This window comes from Brassica napus, chromosome C3 (assembly GCF_020379485.1).
Source record: "Brassica napus cultivar Da-Ae chromosome C3, Da-Ae, whole genome shotgun sequence".
NCBI classification, from domain to species: Eukaryota; Viridiplantae; Streptophyta; class Magnoliopsida; order Brassicales; family Brassicaceae; genus Brassica; species Brassica napus.
Window position 1 is genome coordinate 36,446,111 of NC_063446.1, and position 23,359 is coordinate 36,469,469.

Sequence of the window (23,359 nt, forward strand, 5' to 3'; positions counted from 1 at the left end):
AATTATATCCGTATGGTCAAATCTTCTAAATAATTAATTTTAATTTATGTTCTCTAAACAGCCTCCAAAGATCAAAGTGGCCAAATTATGTTTCATTAATGAGTAAATAACAATGTATCATTATTTATAATTTTATTCAATTATTTATTAAATATATCAAAATTAAAAAAAAAATTCGGAAAACCTTTTTCTGTGAATTTTTTTTTGAGGAAACCTTTTTCCTAGAAAAGGTTTAGGAAAACCTTCTTAAATTTATATGATAGTTTCCGAAATTTGTAAACAAAAAAAAATACCCAAGTTGAGGAGAGCCTTCATTGATTTGTAGTTAGACTTATTAAACGTAATTTGTATGTATAATTAGAAAGGTTTTTCAAAATATATATATGATATCTTATAAATTTGTCTTGTATGCATAATTAAATATGTATAATATTTATATAAATTTTAGATATAAAATTCAGGAAGATCTTCTAAACATTTTATGATTATGTTACACATATTCAAGAATATCTTACTAAATTTATATATATATATATATAACTTTTTTTGTCAGCGACGTATACAGACTCATACTGATTCTGTAAACCAAGTAGATAACTATGCATCCATGTGAACGAAAAGACTTTTGTTTTCTGGCAATGCGTGCTAGACTATCCATTTTTAAATTCTTCGTCTGAGGTACATGAATGATCTTTGAACTGAGGAAGCAGTCTTTCAAAGTTTTGATGTCTGCGAAATAACACCCAAACGCTGGCCATTTTTCTAGTTTTGAAACCATCTTCACCAATTGAGAACAATCCGTTGCAAACGTGACTTGAAAATGTCGCAAGTTCCTCATACACTCTATTGACCATATTAACGCCTCCATCTCTGAGTGAAGAGGTGAGAGACTTGTCCTAACATTTCTTGTCTCCATCAGTCCGTCAAAACTCTCCAGAGTGCTATACCAGCCTTGTCCTGAATAAGGTTCCTTATCTTTTCACAAACTATCTGTAAAGCACCAACGCCCCGTAATTGATGGTAAGGTCTGGACCTCGAACTGTCCTGCTGCCCTCTGAGTTTTCAACACGTGTGCCTCTGCCCAAAGTATTGATTCTGCCTTCGTTAATTTAAGCGTGTCAGTGGGATCAATGTCTAAATTACTAAAAACTTTGTTGTTTCTTCCTTTCCAAATATACTATAGTATCCACACATATTGATATTCATCCATTTTCGGAAGAACTTGCCAAAAGAGGTGATCCATATTTGTGAAGAGAGAACTGGTAGGGAAAAAGGCCGGATTTGATGGGATCTTTGAGAGCGCCCAGACTTGACGCGCTGGAGGACATTCAAAAAACACATGGTTTATTGATTCCTCTGTAGCTCCACATCTTTCACAACATATTTCCCCTTGAATCTCTCGCGCCGTTAGATTTTTATTGACAGCTATACACCCAGATACCAATTGCCATAAGAAATATTTTATCAAATTTATTTAAGAATGTATTTTTATATACATATTTATGAATGCTTTCATAAATTTATGAAGATATTATTCATATTTGTCAATATTTTCCTAAAATTTAAGATTTACTCATTCATATGATACACATTAAGGAATGCTTTTTTTTTTATAAACTTTTGTAAAAGAAAAATCGTTTCTTAAATATTTGGAATTTTTTATCCAGAAAAATAATGTTACGAAAAAAAAGTTTTGAAAGCAAATTCAAATTTTTATTTATTTATTTAATATATCTGTAATAGAAAGTATAGTTTTCATTTACCCTTTTAGTAAAACATATTTTAGTCTCTTTTACCCTTTTGAACTAGTTTAGGAATAAAAGCATATTTGAGGCTATTTGAAGTCATTTCTCAAAAATATATGTACAAATGAGTCAGTTTAATGTAATAAATATGCTTTAAAATGCCCTAAATATAAATGGGGAATTTTCCAAAAAGACTCAAAACTTAATTTTAAATGCAAAAGTATACCCTAAACTGAATCAAATGTAAAATTAACCGAAACGACTATTGAAATTACAACCAGTCTCTTATGACCAAACAAAAAATGTGTATGCACTTTTACGAATATAACCCCATGAAGTATTCTCTTTGGTTAGTGAAGTCTTCTCATGTATTTGATCTTAAAAATAATTTAGAAATTTTAAACAAATATTTTGATGGAGAAAAATTGAATTCATGTAATTATAAACATTTCAGAATGATGTAAATTCATATTTATTAAAACTGAAATATTTTTAACGTATATGAGTGAATGTAGATCTAATCATGATAGTCTTTAATTTGGTTTAGGGTTTGGTTAACATATGTTATAGTATTGTTTGTATTTTTAAGGTTAGATTTTGGAATCTTAATTTTTTTTAAATAAATAAATTTGACATATATGTGTTAGGTTTTGTATATAACAAACACTTTATAAGTTGATTTTAGGATTGATGAAGTTTTTTTGCTATTTAACTAGTAATTTGATTATAAGGTTTAAAAGACTTCCCATGAAGTCTGAAGCCTTCTAACATATGATGCACTAGAATACTTCCTCTGAAATATTAATTTTTAACTCCACAGTCGTCTCAGACTAAGGAGAGCTGATTATCCATTACTCGCCTGTGGTGGATCTACAAGACGGTGTTGCAGTTGTAGACCTCCCTGAGGATATCACTGTTGACCCCAAGCCTCTATGGTCATCATACATCGTGGGTTACTTCATAGGTGACGCACCACCACATATAGGGAAAGTTCATGCGACTGTTAACCGGTTGTGGTATTTAAAGGAGAAGCCTGCAAAGATCTACGCTCAGTTCATTGCCCCGAAAACAATTGTGTTTCGGATTGAAGATCAGAATATGAAAGCTAGGGTTCTGAGGCGCCACTTCTGGCACATTGCAGACATCCCACTGGTGGTCCAGGAATGGACTCCAGATACAGAAGCATCCAAACCGGATCTTACAGCCATCCCTCTATGGGTTGACCTCAAGGGAGTTCCAGGACACCTCTTCTATCACAAGGGTCTTACATTCTTTGGTGACACAATAGGCAAGACTGCAAAGCTTCATCCTAATACAGTTCGATGCACTCGACTAGATGTCGCTCACATCCTAGTGGTTCTACACTTGGAAAACCCATTACCGGAACGCATTTCGATTAAGGGTACTGATCATACCATACAAGTAAGCTACCCCTGGCTTCCTCCTCGGTGCCTGATATGTCATCAATGGGGCCATGCGGAGAAAGAGTGTGGTAAAAAGGAAGCTAGTAACAACAAAACTACACATATGGTGAAGAATGGAAAACAAAAGAAAGATAAGTCTGTTGTTACTGAGGAAGCACAACCTGAAGTAACTGTTGCAGAACAAAGTGTGATGAAGGATGTAGAACAGAGTGTGGGAAATGACGCTCCACATGATGAGCACGATACGGCTTTGAACAAGGATGATCCTAAACCTGCTGTAGAGAACAGTGAGATGGTTCCAGGAGCAAACGAGTGGCAAGATGTAGAGAAAGCTCACAGTGCATCTCCAAGGCGAGAGACTCAAAAAACTGTATCTGGAAACAATACACACACGATTTCTCCATTATGTTACCAGGCGCTCAATGATATAGAAGAAGGCAAGCTGGAGAGTAGTAGTTCAGACGAGGATGACGAACCTGAATCTTCTGATCCACCTCAAAAGGAAATAAAAACCATTCCTCAGAAGGCCGATAAAGCAAAGACCAGTTCTCGCAACAAAGCAGGAACAAACCCTCAAGTCCAGAATGATAAAAAGAAGAGTGCCAAACCAACCAAAAACAATAACGCCCCCAACCGGAGGCACTAAATGATGATATCTCTCTTAGCGTGGAATACCCGGGGCTTCAACAAAAAGCGCAAACACTTATCATTTCGTTCTTGGATTCAGTCTGGTACACCATCATTTGGTTGCTTAATTGAAACCCGTGTTCAAGAGAGTAAGTGTGATGGCATTATAAATACTACTCTTCTGGGATGGCACTGATATCTTTTTTATTGTTAAGTTTTATAAAATGTTTTCAAAAAAAATTATTGAGTCAAGAAAGGGATAATAAACTTTACAATTTCACTTATTATCTTATCACTCTCTAGCACCATTCTTAGATTTATTGACAGCATAGTGTATTAGAAATACCAAAATGGATCACCTGCCAATTACCCACACTTGCTGAGAATGTTTGAAGGGACCAAAGCTGATCTCCAACCAAATTGAGCTTAATTTGTTTATCTTGGGGCTTGGTATACATTAGATTGGATTCCTTCTGCAAGTCTTGAAGGTAAAAGTCTGTGTGGTTCTGATTCCCTTCTCTCTCTCTCTCTTCGGCATCTATATAAATAAAAGATTGAAATGATTTCTTGCGGTTTAGAGGGGTAGGAGTGTCTCCTGCGATCCCATTATTCTACTCTAATGGAATGATCACACATCGTTGGAAGAAAGGGGTAGGAGTGTATCATGTGATCCCATTATTCGCCTGCACTTTATCAAAAAAAAAGAGAAAATCGAAAAGAAGATGAATAAAGATGGACCGTATCAGCATCATTGTTTATTTGAATAAAGATTCAGAGAAGAGAGAAAGAGGGAAGAAAGTGATCAGATAAGACTACATGTGTGTTCAGAAACTTGCTAGAGTAAGAGTCCATGTATCTTTTGATCGATACTCCTAAGATAAAGCCTACACTTTTTATATATGTATTAAATGAGATCAGTAGAAGGGAGTGTCAGACAATATTGGTTAAGTTGCTGGTTAGATAGATTTGGTTGTTAAGCTAGTATATGGTATATAGGATACCTATAAAGTTAGAATTGATTTGATGCGGCTTGCAACATTGTAAAGGTGATGAGATATGAGTTCTTAAATTGTGTGAGTCTCTGTTGTTTTCAAAACCTCTTTTGCAAAGACTACTCTTTGTTTTGCTTGAGGACAAGTAAAATGGTAAGTCTGGGGTGTGATATACCATGGATTTAACCCACTTCTAGCCATGGTATATATGTGTTTTAGGAACTATCTAGTATGTTTTGGAGTCTTTTTAGCACTTTTACAGGTTCATGATCGTTTTGAAGATCAAATGAGAGGGAGCTCGAAACTGACCATCGAACCAGTTTGAGGTCGACAATCAGAGTCCACCATCAATCGTTGCACACTCTGTGCCATTGGTCGACAGCAAAGCGCGCAAAGCCCAGCCGGCTTAAAACCCAAGTCACAACTTATTTACATAAATACCCCTAGCCAATTTTTAACCTAATATTTATGTGCTCTGCCATTGTTCTAGGCAACACACGCTTTCTTATTTTCTAGTTTTCACACAGCAAACTATTTCTAAGGTTTTTAATAGATTTGGAGAGAAGATCCAAGACTTCTTCACAGATTTGTATTGGAACTCCAGTATTTCTAACCTTAATATATTTATGCATTTTTTTATGTTATTTGTTATGAATTGCTTTGTTATGTCTGAGTTATTCACCTTGTTAGGTTTAGGGTTCAAATAGGATTATGAAGGATTAGCCCCAAATAAAGAATTGCTGAGTTTTTTGTGATATCCATCAATTGAATTGCTCTTATTTCTTGTGTTCTATAGTAACTATTTAGAATCATGATATTAGGATAATTAGGCGCAAGCGGAAGACTGGTCTCTTACATGAAATAATTCACATTTTGCTAGGATTGCTAGAAACAAACAGAAGTGGATCTAGGAACCTATTGAACATAAGCCAAAACCGCTCGATAAAGTGGAAAGAACATCGATCGACAACTCTATAGGTGTATCGATCAACGTTCTGACAGGTATATTGATAGACTATCCATTGATAGCATCGATCGACACTTTCTCAAGATTAACAAACGACAGTTGAGATCTCAGATCCAGATAATATATATTCTAAACAAACATAAGTTGATAGATTATTACTTTGTTTGAGTTCTAGAATATCCAATATTCAACCTAGCTTCTGTACTATTATAATCCTGATTACTTGAATAACTACCTTGTTCACCTTGCAATTTAATATTTTCATAATTTACCTAGCTTAATTATAAACTGCTTAAGATTTTTTGTGTGTTCCAACTCCTTGTGGATTCGATTTCTAAGTACTGCAATTGAACCTCTTATTTGAAAGAGTAAAAATCATTCCTTAGGGTAATTTGAATGATATCAATCATTATTTTGGAAGACTTCTGAGAGGACTTTCCAAAAAGTCTTCTAACATATAATGCACTAGAAGATTTTATGGAAAACTTCTAGAAGACTTTACAATGGAGTCTTCTCCCGCTCAAATTTTAATAAAACTTCAGATTTTCCGACTAAACATTAAAAAACTATAATATAACAATAATTTTATTAAATTAAAACTAAATTCCAAGAATTCTGGGAAATCTTTCTTCGACATTATCAACCACAAAATTTCAAGAATTATTTTTTACCAACCATTCTCCTCTGATTACATGTAACTGACAAAACATCTGCAAAATATCAAATTAAGACATATTAGCAAAGATAGAACATCAACTTCAAAAAAAAATTCAGAGAAGTTAAAAAAGTCTTCTCTCATTAGCTAGAAACATTAATAAACAAGAATTTTTGTAATCTTATAATTATCACCAATTAAATTATAAATTTCACTCAGAAACACCAATATTAACTAATACACATGATTTAACAAGAAAAATTAAAAGGTCATTTTATTTATAGAGAAATTGACTAAGAAGACTTCTTAAGAATTCTATTCTACAGCATATATCTTAAGAAGTTTTCACTTTGTAAATATTGGGTCACTTTTGAATTTGAAAAATTTGAAAAAATCTTAGAGAAGTCTTCTCTGATAAACATGTTAGTTTTGAAACTGACCAAAGTGTTGCAGATATTAGACTTTTTCTTAGAAGACTACGTTCACATGAAATATTCTCATTGTCGTAAGAAGTCTGCATAGGTTACTTTAGCAATCGACCATATTTGACTTTTTCGGAGAAGACTTCACTATAAATATTCTTTTAGAAACTTCTCGCTTCTAGAGAAGTTTTTTCTCGCAACCAAATGTTTGACCAAAAACCCAGAGTAAAATTCAAGAAGATTTAGAAGTCTTCGGTCAGATAACTCTAAAAAAGTCTTTTCTCGTAACCGAAAGTTTGACCAAAAACCCAGAATAAATTTCGAGAAGACTTTTCAAGAAGTCTTCCAACATAAGACTTCTGAAGAAGTTTAAGAAGTTTTCTATAAAAAGTCAAATTTCAGATAATCTTCATTCAATTGCAAAGCTAACATGTCTATCTGAGAAGTCTTCTCTTTTTTTTTTGTTAACAAATAAAAGTTGAAAGACTTCTAGAGAAGTCTTCTATTTAAAACATACAAAATTCAATTGCAAAAATAACATATGGATTAACTAGAGAAGTCTTCTCTTCTTCACGAACATATCTGAACATTTTGATTTCATACATTAAGCTTGTGAGATTACTTTCTTAGATTCTCCAAACACACAGAACTTCACCACAAAAGTGACCCACTCGTTAGTGACCAAGAATCATGAGCTTAAATATTTCTATGAATCTTACAAAATTTGGAATCAAAATCTTGTTTTTTGGATGAATTTAGAGAAAGAGAAAGAGATGTGGCTTGTGTGTATAAAATATTAGATAGGAAGAATAAAAATCGATTTTTTTGGTGCATTATGAGCTTCAAATTGGTTCTTCATAGTGGTTGGTGTATTGATGATAATGACAATATTGTAAATACTTGATAAAGTTGAGGATGATAAAGCAAAATACTAATTTTCAAAAAAAAAAAAAAAAGTAATGACATTTTCATGAATAACTTAAACTTTTAGGGTGAATAGGGCAAATGAAAGTTTCAAAAAAGCATTAGTTACTTTTGGGATTGACTCCAAATTTTGAGACATATTTGAAAAACCCCCATTATGAATTTATCTATTGTGACAAAATATTTAGATCAATGATTTGTATAAATTTATTATAAAAAGCTTAAGATGAATATTTTATGATATATACATCATTCAAAGTCAAAAATACTATAAATTTATGGTACATACTATAATCTTTATGTGTTAAAAGAGTTTTTTTATACATCATTTAAAATTTATACATATATTAACAATTAATATCTGAAGCCAAATTTACTATTTCATTTACTATGATGTTATTTATATATTTATTTATTAAATTATAATTATTTACATACCACCTGAATTTTTGGATTAAAATATTGGAACATTTCTTAAATATTTTTTAGTTTTTTGTTTTCATTTTTAAATATCCCCAATTGTCAAAATGACAACATCGAATTTCACTGAAAAGGTAAATGATATCTTTATTTATGCATATTTTAAAAATACATAAAAATTAATGAAAATTAAAATTTTAAAATTACAATTTTTGCGGATTATTTCATTTAACATGTAAATAGTTATTAAATATTAGACAATGAATGAAATATTGCCAATTCATATAAAAAATATTAAATAAATTGGGAAATATTAAAAAGCTAAAAATAAATTCATATTGTAGTTTTAAATATTTTAAATAGAAATAAAATTAATATGAAGGGGGCTATATTAATGAATTATCTTGTTTTTCATAAACCACCTCTTAGATATCTGTATTTTGCTTAAACACCGTGCTAGTTTATTAACTGGGCCTATTAACTGGAGCTTGGATCTGTTTCAAGTTCAACAGTCCAGAGTATGGGGATCCTGTGCTGATTTGCCACGTGGAAGCGCAAAGTAGAAGTTAATTCTCCCCTTCGGTTGATTCTCTTTTTGATGTTTCAGCTTCTGGAGAAGCATTTGCAGGTCTTCCCATCTCTCGAGAAGTATTTGCATGTTTTAGAATATTTCCAATGTAAAACTCCATTTTTTCTTCAAAATGGAGTAAAAAAGAGAATGAAGTAAAATTATTCCAACCCAATCTCATATCTCATTCCATAATGGAGTAATGAACAAACAAAAAATAGATTACTCAATTTACGGAGTAAACTCCATTATGGAGTGAGATATGAAGTTGGGTTGGAGCATTTTTTTATTTCATACTTCATTTCCCTCCATTTTAGAGAACAAAATGGAGTAGGGTTGGAGATGCCCTTCTAAATCTCAAGCTTTGAAACTTCTCTCCTGCTTTCGAGACTGTGTAAAAGGTAAGTACCGGGTTTTCTCATCTCTGTTGCTATGATTTGCTTAAAATATTTCGCAAGTAGTCTCTAGTCTTAAAATATTTTCTTAAAAAAGTTTTTTTTCTTTTGTGATGTTCATTTTGTTGTAGGGTTTAGGCGAAGGGATGGAAATGATAAGCAGTTTACCAGATGGTGTTATTAACCACATTTTGTCTTTCTTACCGTTAAAGCAGTCTGCTCAAACTTCGGTTCTCTCAAAGAGATGGCGCATTCTCTTTGCCTTCTCACCAAATCTTGATTTATTAGAATACAAATATGATGGTATCATGTGCCAACAGAGTTTCGAAGATAGCGAAGATGATAGTGAAAATGATAGCCAAGATGATATCGAAGATGATAGTGAAGATGAAAGCGAAGATGATAGCAAAAATGATAGCCGAGGAAGTTTCGTGGATTTCATAGATAAGGTCTTGGCTGTGTCAGGAAACTTCCCCATAAAAAAATTCGCTATATCATGTGATATTGGTTCTCGCACCGATCGTTGGATACGTGATGTGCTGAATCGTGGTGGTGTCTTGGATCTTGATCTCCGTCTTGGCATAGATGATGCTCATCTTCCTAGTGAGATTTTCACATGCAAGACACTTGTGGAGCTGAAACTAACCGGTTTTTGTATTAAAGAGCTTCATGAGGATACTTTTCTCCCAGATTTTAAGAAGCTCGTTCTGAAATCAGTTCAGTTCAACATGAGTCTTCTTCATATTATACCGAGAAAAGCTGCTTTCAGTTTGCCCCGTTCTGGAGGAGTTGGTCATAGATGGTTTGTTGAGCTATCGTTTAGTATCCAGCCGTAGCCTTAGGAAACTTACTATTAGACATATAGAATTCGATGGTTTTGATGGGTCTGATCTGTTGACATGAAGAGAATAAAGAGCAAGAGTGTTGAGATGGAAGCAAAAGAAGAAGGAATTAACTAAAGAGGTTGAGTCTACCTACAGCAATGAAGTGGGCACTCTGAGAAAGCTACATTGAACACTTTGAAGAAAAAGGCAGATTACCTACAGCACCAAAGTGGAAGCTTTGATAAACCTGCATTGAGCACTTTGGTGCTGTAGGGATTCGCGGCACTGTTCACTACAGTCCAAAAGAAGTTCAAGATTCAAAAATATAGCTGTTGGAATCTCATCTCTTTGTCTTCTCTCCATATCTTTAATGTCTATGTATTTGGCTATAAAAGCTCTCTTTGTACACATATCTAAATCTAAGGAAACTATTCTCTCCTTCTCTCTCTTACATTTTGAAATCTGCATCTCTCTCATTCTTTCTCTTTCTCTCATGTTCTTCATGTTCTTAATTCTCCAGAAATAAACTCTCAATAATTCTCTCACTCTAACATGGTATCAGAGCATTAAGATCCTGAACTTCACAAAAGCTTCCGCAAATCTATTTCTTTCTCAGATTATCTTCAAAATCTGTTGGATACATCCTTTTATCCACTGGTACAAAGGTCTTTCAAAAGAGAAGAACCTCACCAGAACTCAAGATAGAGGAGTACCCTATTCTCTGGAACTCAAGAAAGCTTCAGCCATATCAGGAAAAGCTTCATCAAAGTCCAGTTTATCTCAAAACCAGTAGGAACAATCTATTGTCCACTGGTCCATATCTCTCCATGAGGGAGAACTCCAACATGGTGTTGTTTCCAGAGTACAAGAAGGCTAAGGAACAACATAAGAAGCGCAATATGCCAAGAAGAAGTGACTTGAATCAAGCCAGGAATGTAATCAAGGAGTTTGAGCATCCATCGATTCAAGGTCGAACCATGTATTCATCTGTCATTGGTGGTTCAAATGAAGGAGGAACATGGAGAAGTACTGATAGTGTAGCCAACACTGATGGTCCAGCAACCATGAGTGACCTACATTCCCTTATTAAAGCCTTTATCTCATCCAAGAAGGTTGGTACACACTCTCTTGACCCTAAACCTATCATTATAGATTCAGGAGCAAGCCATCACATGATTAGTGATAGGAACTTGATTAGTGATGTCCAGCCTGCCTCAGGGAATGTTCATATAGCAAATGGTGATAAGATTAAGATAGAAGGGATATAGAACCTTAGGTTGTTTGATAGGAAATCTACTGCCTTGTATATGCCTCAATTTACATCAAACCTGCTATCTGTGAGAAAGGCTACTGTTGATCTGAGTTGTCAGGCTGTCTTCAGACCAGATGAGGTTGAATTTCAAGACTTAAAGACAGGCCAAGTGAATGGAAAGGGGCACGTTCACAACGTACTCTATCATCTTCAGAAGACAGAGATGTCTGGACCATCTACTTCTCAGTGTTTGGCTAGTACATCCAGCGGGGTTGATAGCACACTATGGCATGCTAGATTGGGACATCCTCATACAAGAGCCCTAAACTTGATGCTTCCAAGTGTGGTCTTCAAGAATGATGATTGTGAAGCTTGCATATTGGGGAAGCATTGTAGAACAGTCTTCCCACAGTCTAGCACCATCTATGAAAAATGTTTTGACCTAGTTCACTCTGATGTATGGACTGCTCCATGTGTGTCCAGAGAGAACCACAAATACTTTGTCACCTTCATTGATGAGAAATCCAAATACACTTGGGTGACAGTGATTCCATCTAAGGACAAGGTGTTGGATGCTTTCAAGAATTTCCAGACCCATAGCTGCAACCATTTCAATGCCAAGCTGAAAATTCTAAGGTCAGATAATGGTGGAGAGTATACAAGTCATGCATTCAAGCAATATCTTGCTGAACATGGGATTACTCACCAGACAAGCTGTCCTTACACTCCTCAACAGAATGAAGTTGCTGAGAGGAAGAGCATACATTTGATGGAGGTAACAAGATCAATGATGTTCCACACCAATGTTCCAAAAAGATTCTTGAGTGATGTTGTGATGTCTGCTACTTATCTGATCAATATGACTCCAACTAAAGTCCTCAATGACATGTCTTCTTTTGAGGTCCTAAACAAGACCAATCCATCTTTGAACCACTTGCGTGTGTTTGGATGTCTCTGTTTTGTGATGATACCTGGGGAGCTGAGGAACAAGCTTGATGCTAAAAGCTCAAAAGCTATGTTCATTGGTTACTCTCCAACTCAGAAGGGGTATAAGTGCTATGATCCAGAGTCAAGAAGGGTTCTTGTCTCAAGGGATGTGAAGTTTATAAAGTCCATAGGCTATTATGATGGAAAGAGTTGGGATGAGCTCAAAGATCTTTCTCAATCAGCCTCAGATAGAGCAAACAACCTTAGGAGAGTAATGGAGAGCCTGGGAATCAGTATGCCCTCTCTACCAAGGGTGGAACCTGTCCCTGGAAATGTACCATCTACTGCAGGTGATAGTGTTGAGAGCACTCATCCTGATCATGAGAGGGGCAGTAGAAATGTTGAGAAGTCTACACAAGCTCAACCTGAAGAGAACTCAGTAGCTCATGATCAAGATGAGATGCCATCAGAATCAGATGCTGAGACTCAAGTAGAGGTGCCAAGTAAAGGAAATGAAGCAGAAACCGAGCAGATACAACCTTTGAGAAGGAGTACAAGGATCAGGAAATCTTCACAGTGGATCAACACAAAAGTTTACTTCAATGCTGAAGTTGTAGCTCACCCAATAAGTGCAGTATGCTCCCTTGCTCAATATCCAAAAGAGCATCAAGTATTCACCAGTGAATTGGATTAGGAATACATTCCAAGAACATATGAAGAAGCTATGCAACACAAGGAGTAGAGAAAATCTGTTGGAGATGAGATGGGAGCCATGATCAAGAATGATACATGGTTTGAGACTGAACTTCCAAAAGGAAAGAAGGCAATGACAAGCCGGCTTCTCTACACTATCAAGTATGGAGCCAATGGAAAACCAGAAAGAAAGAAGACAAGACTGGTTGCAAGGGGATATACTCAAGTATATGGTGAAGATTATCTAGACACTTTTGCACCAGTGGCCAAGCTTCACACTATAAGGATTCTCTTATCTCTTGCTGTCAACCTTGAGTGGGATTTATGGCAGATGGATGTGAAGAATGCCTTTCTTCAAGGAGAATTGGAGGATGAAGTCTACATGAGACCACCTCCTGGTTTTAAGAACATGGTGAAGCCAAGAAATGTTCTCAGATTAAAGAAGGCAATTTATGGCTTGAAGCAATCTCCAAGGGCTTGGTACCATAAGTTGAGCACCACCCTCAATGGAAGAGGCTTTGTAAAGTCAGAAGCTGATCACACCCTCTTCACATTAACTAGTAAGCAAGGTATTGTGGTCATCTTAGTCTATGTGGATGACATTATCATCACTGGTAGCAACAAGGAAGGTATTCTCTCAACTAAAACCTTTCTTAAAAATGCCTTTGATATCAAAGATTTTGGAGAGTTGAAGTATTTTCTTGGGATTGAGATATGCCGCTCTAAAGAGGGGTTATTCTTATCTCAAAGGAAGTACACACTTGATATTTTAAATGAGGCAGGAAACCTTGGGAGTAAAAAGGCCAAGACTCCATTAGAAGAAGGATACAAGGTGCTGAGAGAGGGGGAGTATGAGTCTACACCATTTGGAGATATCAAGAAGTATAGAAGAATGGTGGGCAAGCTCATCTATCTAACCATCACCAGACCACATGTGTGCTTTGCTGTGAATCAAGTGAGTCAATACATGGGAGCTCCTAAGGTGCATCTTTGGAATATGGTGGAGAGGATCTTAAGGTACCTAAGAGAGGCGCCTGGCTAAGGAGTATGGATGGCATGTAACAAGATTACTGAAATTGTTGGGTATTGTGATGCTGATTGGGCTGGAGACAGAGTTGATAGGAAATCAACTACAGGCTACTGCACCTTCATTGGAGGAAACCTGGTCACATGGAAGAGCAAGAAGCAGAAGGTGGTGTCTTGCTCAAGTGCTAAGGCAGAGTACAGATCAATGAGGAAGCTCACAAGTGAGCTTATATGGATCAAGGGACTGCTAAGGGACTTGGGTATTGAGATCAACACACCAATGACTATGCATTGTGACAACCAAACAGCAATACACATTGCATCCAACTCAGTCTTTCATGAGAGGACAAAACACATAGAAGTGGACTGCAACAAGGTGAGACAGGCAGTGGAACATAAAGTGATTCTTCCATGCTACACAAGAAGTGAATATCAACTAGCTGACATATTCACCAAGGCAGCTAGCAGCAAGGTTTGTGAGTTCATTCATCCTAAACTTGGACTCATAGACCTCTCTTGTCACAGATCCTCTTGCCATGAAGTGCTCTACTCTTTTTCCTTTGCTTGGTTTTTATCCCAAGTGATTTTTTCAAGTAAAGTTTTTAATGAGGGAATGCTTCATGGTTTCAAGCTTGACCAAGTCCCTATGGTCAAGCTTGAGGGAGACTGTTGACATGAAGAGAATAAAGAGCAAGAGTGTTGACATGGAAGCAAAAGAAGAAGGAAATAACTAAAGAGGTTGAGTCTACCTAAAACAATGAAGTGGGCATTCTGAGAAAGCTACATTGAACACTTTGAAAAAAAAAGGCAGATTACCTACAACACCAAAGTGGAAGCTTTGATAAACCTGCATTGAGCACTTTGGTGCTGTATGGATTCGCGGCACTATTCACTACAGTCCAAAAAAAGTTCAAAATTCAAAAATATAGCTGTTGGAATCTCATCTCTTTGCATTCTCTCCATATCTTTAATGTCTATGTATTTGGCTATAAAAGCTCTCTTTGTACACAAATCTAAATCTAAGGAAACTATTCTCTCCTTCTCTCTTTTACATTTTGAAATCTACATCTCTCTCATTCTTTCTCTTTCTCTCATGTTCTTCATGTTTTTAATTCTCCAGAAATAAATTCTCAATAATTCTATCTAGTTGTCAATCTCAACTCCCTTGTTGAAGCAAATCTCGATCTTCTTGTGACAGTAAACCACACTTGGTTAGCATCTTTTGCACTAGAAAATGATAACATTACTAGCAATCCAACAAATCTGTTCAAGGGGATGAGAAATGTTCAAATCATGAACTTGTTATCTCATGACAGTTTTCGAGGTAACTATTTTCCTTGCTTTCTTTCTTTTTCGAGGTATAATAATATGTTATTACAACTTGAGAAAATTTAAAGAACCTGATGTATTGGAATCATATCCTTGTACTAAATTAGCATCTTGTTGACAGCATGTTTTTCATGAGATTTTTTTTTAATCTTTAAAGATTGGAGTTGGTAAATGGCTGACTAGTTAATTTTATTTTGTTTCAGCTGTTTTATTTCTTCCGTGGAGCAATCCCAGTGTTTGAAAACCTGTTGCATTTATCTATTACAACGATGTCAGAGTGTTGCTGGCGAGGACTGGTATTTCTGCTAAACAATTGTCCTAATCTAGAGACTCTCACCATCAAGGTATGACCCTTAACCTTTTAAGTTTATAGATAAACTCCAAATGCTTCAATCTCTAATCCTCCATGGTTGGTTCAGGGTACCTTTTATTATGATACATATTCTTCTGTGTGCGAATGCTTGTCGGGATATTTCTTTCCTCAAGTCATGTCCTGTGAAAGTCGTAAAGATAACCGAGTGCTGAGGAACTGCCGACGAGTTGTTACATTTAAAGGATATTTTAGGGAAACTATCATTTCTTGAGCTGTTGGAAGTTAGAGTTTTGGGAACAAATAGCATGAAGTCTGAAATAGCCAAGGATTTGCTAATGCTTCCCAGAGCTTCGTCCAAATGCCGTATCAAGGTCGAGTAGCTCTCATCCGTTGCACTTCAGAACAAACTTTGATTGTCCACCTAGTGGCACAAGGTCTTTGTTCCCCACCTGAATCTGTTTAAACTTTTATCGTTTGTTGGAGTTTTTTCTTTTCCTTTTTCACGGTCTTCGACTTGAACTTATTATTATCTTTTGTTGTGGGATTTGTTTTGAACATTTTTTTTTAACTTGACAATGTTTTTAAAACCTCGAATTGGGACGTTCTTAAGGGATGTCTGATTCTTAGTATAGTCTGATTCTTACCTGCTGCGAATATGGATCACCAGAAGGTCCTTCATATTTAAAGGAAACATATAACCACAGACGCAAAGACAAAGCAAGCCACCACTCTAATTGGTTAATTGTTTTTAAAAAAATATGAAACCTGAGATAATCAATCTAAGCAAAAGCATAAATCTCAAATCTCAATTAAAAAAAAAAATCACTGTTCGGGAGAAGTCAGACAGAGAGAAGATCAATATGATACAATTAACTCTGAACTTCATTGTATTTGAAAACACAGTCATAAAGCCTCCCTCCAAGAAATTCTGCTACTTCAATATGTTTCACCTGCAAATAACAAAAGGATGCAACATGAGTAAGGAGGAAAAGAAGCAAGAAAACACTATGACATTTCTTTTCACTTTGTAGAACATAGTAAAATTACTACCATTCCTATCTTGAGAGAATCACACTTGAACTGAGCATAAAGGTTAGTCTCAATTCCACGACCCTGATCATAAGAACAACCAACAAGCCACACAGTTAACAAAGCCAAGACTAGTTAAAAGACTTATTCAACTGCACTTAACTTTCACACTATAAATTGGGACTCACCATGCCTTCTATAATGACCAAGTCTGCATCAGATGAAATGTCAGCAAGCTCCTGTGATACACTTGACAGATCTATAACCTGAAACATGTTTTCAAGAGGGAGAAGAAAGTAAACAAAAACTCAAGAATCTAATGAATAAAAAACCCATTTCTCTTACCGCTAAGTCGTTCCCTGAATTTGCAATCACAAGTTTCGAAGTATCAACGCCTATCAATTGGCCATCCTCATCCTTCAACTGTTAAATCATGAATCAGAATTACCTTCTTTTAAAAAGTATCAAGAATCACTTGATTCACTTTACCTGTGACAAGATCTCTGTAAGCTCGGTATATGTTACATCGTTGATAGCTGGCAGATCGTTAGCAGCCAGCACCACCTTCAAATGAGGAAAGATGAAGAGAGATTAGAGTATACTTACTCTGTATCACACTAGTCAAAAGACTCAGTGATAGTAAAAAGAACCTGCATTCCTCGACGAAGCATCTCTCTTGCAAACGGCAGAATACCCAAAATGATGTCTGCACCAGAGTTGTCAACAAAAATCACAGCCTGTCATGAAAAAAAAAAGAGAAATGAAACAATGGAGTTTTGTCAAGCGGTCTCTATATCTCTGAAGTATGAACAAAACAAAGGAGTGAGAGTGACCTTCTTCCAGCGATTCTTGAACCAGTTGGATTGGAAGCTATCCAAGTCATCAATGACCCATGGTCTTGGAACCAAGTTTTGAGAGGTAGCCAAGAAAGATAAACCATCTCTTGAAAACACCTCAGCAAGCTTTTAAAAAAAAAAAAGAAAGACAAGACCCTGTAAACGAAGACATGCTTCTTGGAAGAGAAACCGGCGTTTGGTACAAGAAAAAGAGATTACCTGAGCAGAGCCAAGATCGAAGATGTTACCAGCAAACATCCCTCTCACCAAATTTTGTAAACGCTCTCCTTCATCTTCGATAGCATCACTCAGACTGACAACTTCAGGAAACAGAGATATAGCCTTTGCATTCTCTTCATCCTATTGAATATGAACTCATTCTAATCAGAGATAGAGAGTATAAGAGAATTTGGTGCTATCCTGAAACCTCAAGATAGAGAATTCATACCTTCACTTTCTTGAATATGTCCATGAATCCTAACTCTCTGAGTAGATGCTCACGAGCTCTGCCGAGACTCTGTAAACAAACCATAATGCTCCATGTAAAACAAAGCTCATCACTACAGTGTAGTAGTAGTGATCAATTCATACAATTCAAGGGGCCATTCTGACTTACAACGCCATCTGGAGGTCCGCCATGGCTCTCTGGATCTTTCTTCCAGTCTTCTAGAATCCCCCCATATCTTCCCATATTCAAAGTAATAATTGATATATTAAACCCAAATCGAATCTCTGCCTAGCATAAAGTTCAAGGGTACTTATGAAATTATGATAAACATGCATGACACAAAACTCGTATACCTTATGAAGGTGACACTAGCAAGAGATTTCTTAGGAACAAACCTTGAGGAATTACCAAATACATACACAGAAGAGGTAGGTACCTTTCAGCAAATTTTTGAGCTCTTGCAGGAGCATCTGGAACAGTTGTATCACTTTCTGCACGTTTTCTACAAATGAAACAGCTTTAGAAGATTGAGATTTTCTAGATCTATCGTTTCCTCCTCATGTTACTAAGTCAAAACTCAGATAAGTCAACGCTACAACTACCAACGAGAGAGTTTTCTCAGACTTCTTGATATAATGAGGCTAAATAAAAGTAATTCTTGATACCAAAAATCAAAGCTTGATCTGACTCGATGAACATGATTATAATCACTGGCTAACAAAGGATTCTATAAATTAAAAGGAGGAAGAGAGAAGGAACTTGAAAGAAGGGATGGAGTTGGCGAAGACGTTGACCCAGGAGATCTCAGTGGGAGTGGCTATCTTGGGATTGTCAGAAGGGAATCTGTAAGGAATAGTGCAAGCCCTGTAGTTTACTTCTATTGGCTTCGGTATTAGTGGAAACGCTACCATCTCCATATCTTCTTCCCCTGTGCCTGTGATCTTCACACGATTAAATGTCTTTTTATGTCTGACGCTAGACTGGTGTATCTTCTTCACCACCACACGCTAGACTGGTGTCTTCTGCTTCTGGTTTCTGTTTTTTTTATTTGTATTTAAATCAGATAGTAGTCTTTTTTTTTTTTTTGGAACGACTATCAGATAGTAGTCAAAGTTTCAGATTTTGTAGTGTTTTGTTTCCACAACGAGAACAGACTGAGATCAGGAAGTAAAGTAGTTACGGTTTTTGGGCTTCAAAGACATGGAAACAGTGACACGAGTTGTCTCTCTGACCAATCCAAGTGCTTAAGTTGGAGTGGAAGAAGATGCACATTATGTTCTTGATTTCAGACAAGATATTCGCTTGAGCAAACTTTTGGAAACTGGCAAGTGTTGTTCAATATTGGTTCACTGTGACCGAGGCAAAACGTCCATGTGCAATTGTAACTTGTTACTGACCGTAAGGGTACCTGTTGCAGTGAGCCAGTGACCCTGCCCCCCCAAGGATGCTTGTGACTCTGATCTGAAGATATTGATAGTTCTGATTGGTAAGCAAAGCTTAAATCAATGTCGATACCATATGAATGCTTGGCTATAAGCTGGAGTTCCTGTTCCCAGCAGCTATCTACTGAACAAAATACAGATGTCCTCTTGGACTCGGAAGAAACCTCTTCGGTAATCAATTCTTCTGAAGCAAAAGCTCAATCATATACAAGTTCCAGTATACAACTGAAAGTCAGCTGGAAACTTATCATAAGACTACTACTCACCTTGACAAGCAAAAAGAGTTGGTTAAAGTAGTCACTGATCGAAATTCAACCCAAACCAGAACATCTAATCCTTGAATAGACCAGTAACAGTAAGTTTAGATTCATAGCAAAGATAACACTAAAGGAAGGCAGACAGATACTTCCTAGAGTGATATACCATGTCGGACATATTTGTCATCTAACAAGACCCCAAAAGAATTCATCTTCCAAGAACATAAGATCTCCAAACCAACATTGAGCCCTAAATGTTCCTTCATTTTGTGTTTCACTAGCAGACACATCAATCGAACAAACCCTAAGCATGAAACACTGTAAAGTGACCATTGAATTGCCCTCATTTCTTGGCCTTGGAGAATCTAAGGCACCGATACTTCTCACCGCTCACAGTAATCTCCAGAGCTCCGTCTTGATTATCCTGGTTCGACGCGGTCCCCATGAGAACGCTCTTCTCCTTCTCCAGATTCTCTCTTTCCATCTTCAACCTAGCTTCCTGTCTAGCAATCTCCGTCTGCAATCAATCATAAAATCAGAACCCCCAACAGTTAAATTCCTCAAAACCCTAACATTTCAATTCAAATTCAAGAAGGTATAACCTCGCGGCGCGAGAGCTCAGCTTTCCAGGCGGCTTCTCGTTCAGCGACTTCGCGCTCTCGCTCCTCGATGTAGCTCTGCATCTCCCTCTCCTTCATGATCCGATCTTGTATATCGGCGTCGAGAGCTTGCTTGAGCTCCTCCACAAACTTATCCACCACCAGTTTAATCCTGAGGGACATTATTATCCTTCAGAAAACTTTCTCACACCAACCGCTTGCTTCTAAACATCAGTCTAACAATCTATCCCGTTCCTGAACCGACTAACGATTTTCCGTTTTCTGATTACGGCGGCGAGAGAGTGATGGATTCCGATCCTTTCTCTCGTGGAGGACAGTGACATTCACGATTGGTGGCATGTATTTGGGCTCACCTTATAACTTCTCGCACTTGTGGCAAGAGGATTTTTGAATTATTATTTTTTTGGCAAACAATTTTATTACAAAATCCCTATTTATTTCACATAGAAGTTACAGAATCAGTAAATATAAGATAAAAGTATTATATCTATATCTATATCTATATATATATACATAAAAATGATTTTTCTCTTATCAATTCACTACAAGAAAGCAGCGGTATTCTGACGGACATTCCGACGGAAAATGAAATCCTCGGAATATCCCGAGGAATTTCCGAGGATATTCCGAGGAAACACAAAATTTGGTTTCTTCGGAATTTCCTCGGAATATACCGACGGAATTTCGAGGAAATATTAATCCGTCAGAATATTCTTATGGAATACCGAGGAAAAACGTATTCCTCGGAAAAAACCGATGAATTCCGAGGATATATTATAGCCGTTAGAGAGCCGTTGGGGGATTTTAAAAATTCCGAGGAAATTCCGACGAACTAGCCGTTTCCGTCGGAATTCCGTCGTAATTTCCTCGGTCTGTCGACAGGATTTCAACTATAAATACAAGCACCCCTCTTCCTCTTCATTCACTTCATATCTTCATCCTCCCTCTTACTCTCTTTACACACGAATTTGATTCGTAAAAAACATGTCTTCTTCAAATTATTTTCGTTCTTGGATCGATCGACCTCATTTGGATCCGAACACGAGATTGCTTACGGAAGAATACCAACGAGGTATAACCGAATTCATGGGGTTAGTTCACCGACAACCGGAAGCAAAAACAGGTATGTTAAGATGTTCTTGCTCTAATTGTAAAAATAGAAAGGTTATTAAAGAGTGGGATGTTTGGACTCATCTATATTTGAGTGGGTTTACACGAAGTTACAAAATTTGGTATCATCATGGGGAAACTGATTATGAACATGGTAGTACTAGCGAACTTCAACCAGCGGTTAGATTAGAAGAACCAATTAGAACGGATGTAGATTATGGTGTAGGTACTGAGCAGATGGTAAATGATCATTTTATAAGGGAAGATTTACCCAATGCACAAGCTAGGAGATTTTATGATATTTTGGATGCTGGAAAGTAACCATTGTACGAAGGTTGTAGAGATGGTCATTCAGCTTTATCATCTGCTACAAGATTGATGGGCATTAAAACAGATTATAATTTGGCTGAAGACTGTGTGGATGCGATTGCTGATTTTGTAAAAGGTATTCTACCCGAGGATAATGTAGCTCCTGGTTCATACTACGAGGTTCAGAAACTCGTAGCTGGTCTTGGTTTATCGTATCAGGTAATAGATGTATGCAGCTACAACTGCATGATTTATTGGAGGGCGGATGAACAGCGGGTTACATGCAAATTTTGTGGAAAACCTCGTTATAAAGATACGAGTGGAAGAGTTCCAGTGCCATATAAAAGGATGTGGTATTTGCCTTTGACGGAAAGGTTGCAGAGGTTGTATCTGTCTGAACGCACAGCGCAACCAATGAGATGGCATGCGGAGCACTCAACAGATGGTGAGATCAGACATCCTTCAGATGCAAAAGCGTGGAAGCATCTCCAATCAAAGTATCCCGACTTTGCGTATGAGAGAAGAAATGTCTACCTTGGATTATGTACTGATGGTTTCAGCCCGTTTGGCAAGAGTGGAAGACAGTATTCTCTATGGCCAGTCATTCTTACACCATACAACCTACCCCCAAACTTGTGCTTGCGACGAGAGTTTTTGTTTCTCTCGATTCTCGTTCCCGGACCAGAGCATCCTAAGAGATCACTTGGTGTGTTTTTTCAGCCACTAATATATGAGTTGCAACAACTATGGGCTTAAGGTGCTGAAACATACGATGTTTCGTGTAAAGAAAACTTTCAAATGCGGGCAGTACTAATGTGGACAATAAGTGATTTTCCAGCATATGGTATGTTATCTGGATGGACAACGCATGAAAGGCTATCATGTCCATATTTTCAAGATAACACTGATGCTTTCCAACTAAAACACGGAAGGAAAACGTGTTGGTTTGACTGTCACAGGAGATTCCTACCACCTGATCATCCATATCGTAGGAGTAGGAATTTGTTTACGAAGAACAAGAGGGTGTTTGACAGTCCACCTCCGGAAATTTGTGGGAAAGATTTGAAGACACAACTAAGAGATTTTGTTGCAGAAAGGACGCCAGACATCGGTGGACATGAGCGTTTTTCGGTAGATGCTGTTGGAGACCTACATAACTGGCACAAAAAAAATATTTTCTGGGATCTACCATACTGGGAGGATCATCTGCTAAGGCATAATTTAGATGTCATGCATGTTGAGAAGAACTTTTTTGACAATCTCATGAACACGATCCTTAATGTTCAAGGTAAAACATAGGATAATTTGAAGTCAAGACTGGATTTAGTCGATATATGTGCTCGTTCAGAACTTTATGTTGATGAGAATGGTAGGACTCCTTTTCCCATATACCGACTTGATGTAGAGGAAAAAGATGCGTTCTTTGATTGGATTTCAAACGATGTGGAATTTCCAGACGGTTACTCATCTAATTTGCGTAACTGTATCGACAGAAAGGAAGGAAAGTTTACTAGCTTGAAAACCCACAATTGCCATGTAATGATGCAGCGCCTCCTTCCGTTTGCCTTCAAGGAACTATTACCACGAAATGTTCATGAAGCAATTGCAGGGATAAGTGGTTTCTTCCGCGATTTATGCACGAGATCAATGACTCTTGAAGGTATTGAAAATTTGAAGACTAACATAGCCGTGATTCAGTGCAACCTTGAGAAGATATTTTCTCCCTCATTTTTTGATGTTATGGAGCATCTTGTTATTCACTTGGCAAGAGAATTGGAACTTGGTGGTCATGTGCAGTATAGATG

General features: G+C 36.8%; 2 protein-coding genes across 4 annotated transcripts; both read right to left on the reverse strand.

The window, feature by feature from the left end:
* Window positions 1-16,291: 16,291 nt before the first annotated feature.
* On the reverse strand, window positions 16,292-18,915 carry BNAC03G47610D (damage-control phosphatase At2g17340). Of its 3 annotated transcripts, none has more exons than XM_048751196.1 (12): window positions 18,576-18,915; window positions 18,212-18,318; window positions 17,985-18,100; window positions 17,817-17,885; window positions 17,588-17,728; window positions 17,366-17,494; window positions 17,183-17,269; window positions 17,022-17,096; window positions 16,878-16,955; window positions 16,721-16,798; window positions 16,554-16,616; window positions 16,292-16,453 (listed from the first exon to the last, which is right to left on the reverse strand). In XM_048751196.1, the coding sequence occupies exons 1-12, from the start codon at window positions 18,731-18,733 to the stop codon at window positions 16,373-16,375; spliced, it is 1,182 nt and encodes a 393-aa protein (XP_048607153.1). In that variant the 5' UTR covers window positions 18,734-18,915; the 3' UTR covers window positions 16,292-16,372. The 3 variants fall into 3 exon arrangements, with proteins under 3 accessions (XP_048607153.1, XP_013685179.1, XP_013685180.1); XM_013829725.3 differs by having other exon boundaries at window positions 17,985-18,051; window positions 18,253-18,318; window positions 18,576-18,899; XM_013829726.3 differs by lacking the exon at window positions 18,576-18,915 and having other exon boundaries at window positions 17,985-18,104; window positions 18,253-18,563.
* A 625-nt stretch (window positions 18,916-19,540) lies between these two features.
* Window positions 19,541-20,532, reverse strand: LOC106389463. Its single transcript, XM_013829727.3, has 2 exons — window positions 20,118-20,532; window positions 19,541-20,032 (listed from the first exon to the last, which is right to left on the reverse strand). Exons 1-2 carry the CDS (start codon window positions 20,295-20,297, stop codon window positions 19,859-19,861), a joined length of 354 nt encoding a protein of 117 aa, XP_013685181.1. The 5' UTR covers window positions 20,298-20,532; the 3' UTR covers window positions 19,541-19,858.
* Between the last annotated feature and the right edge of the window lie 2,827 nt (window positions 20,533-23,359).

Excerpts from the sequence above, each read along its gene's own strand:
- BNAC03G47610D (XM_048751196.1), bottom strand. The coding sequence starts at position 18,733 with ATGGAGATGGTAGCGTTTCCACTAATACCGAAGCCAATAGAAGTAAAC. Across the intron at positions 17,886-17,984 it reads GCGGACCTCCAGATGGCGTT|AGTCTCGGCAGAGCTCGTGA; the intron begins GTAAGTCAGAAT and ends GTTTGTTTACAG. Across the intron at positions 16,617-16,720 it reads TGGTCATTATAGAAGGCATG|GGTCGTGGAATTGAGACTAA; the intron begins GTGAGTCCCAAT and ends TCTTATGATCAG.
- LOC106389463 (XM_013829727.3), bottom strand. The coding sequence starts at position 20,297 with ATGTCCCTCAGGATTAAACTGGTGGTGGATAAGTTTGTGGAGGAGCTC. Across the intron at positions 20,033-20,117 it reads CTGAGCTCTCGCGCCGCGAG|ACGGAGATTGCTAGACAGGA; the intron begins GTTATACCTTCT and ends GATTGATTGCAG.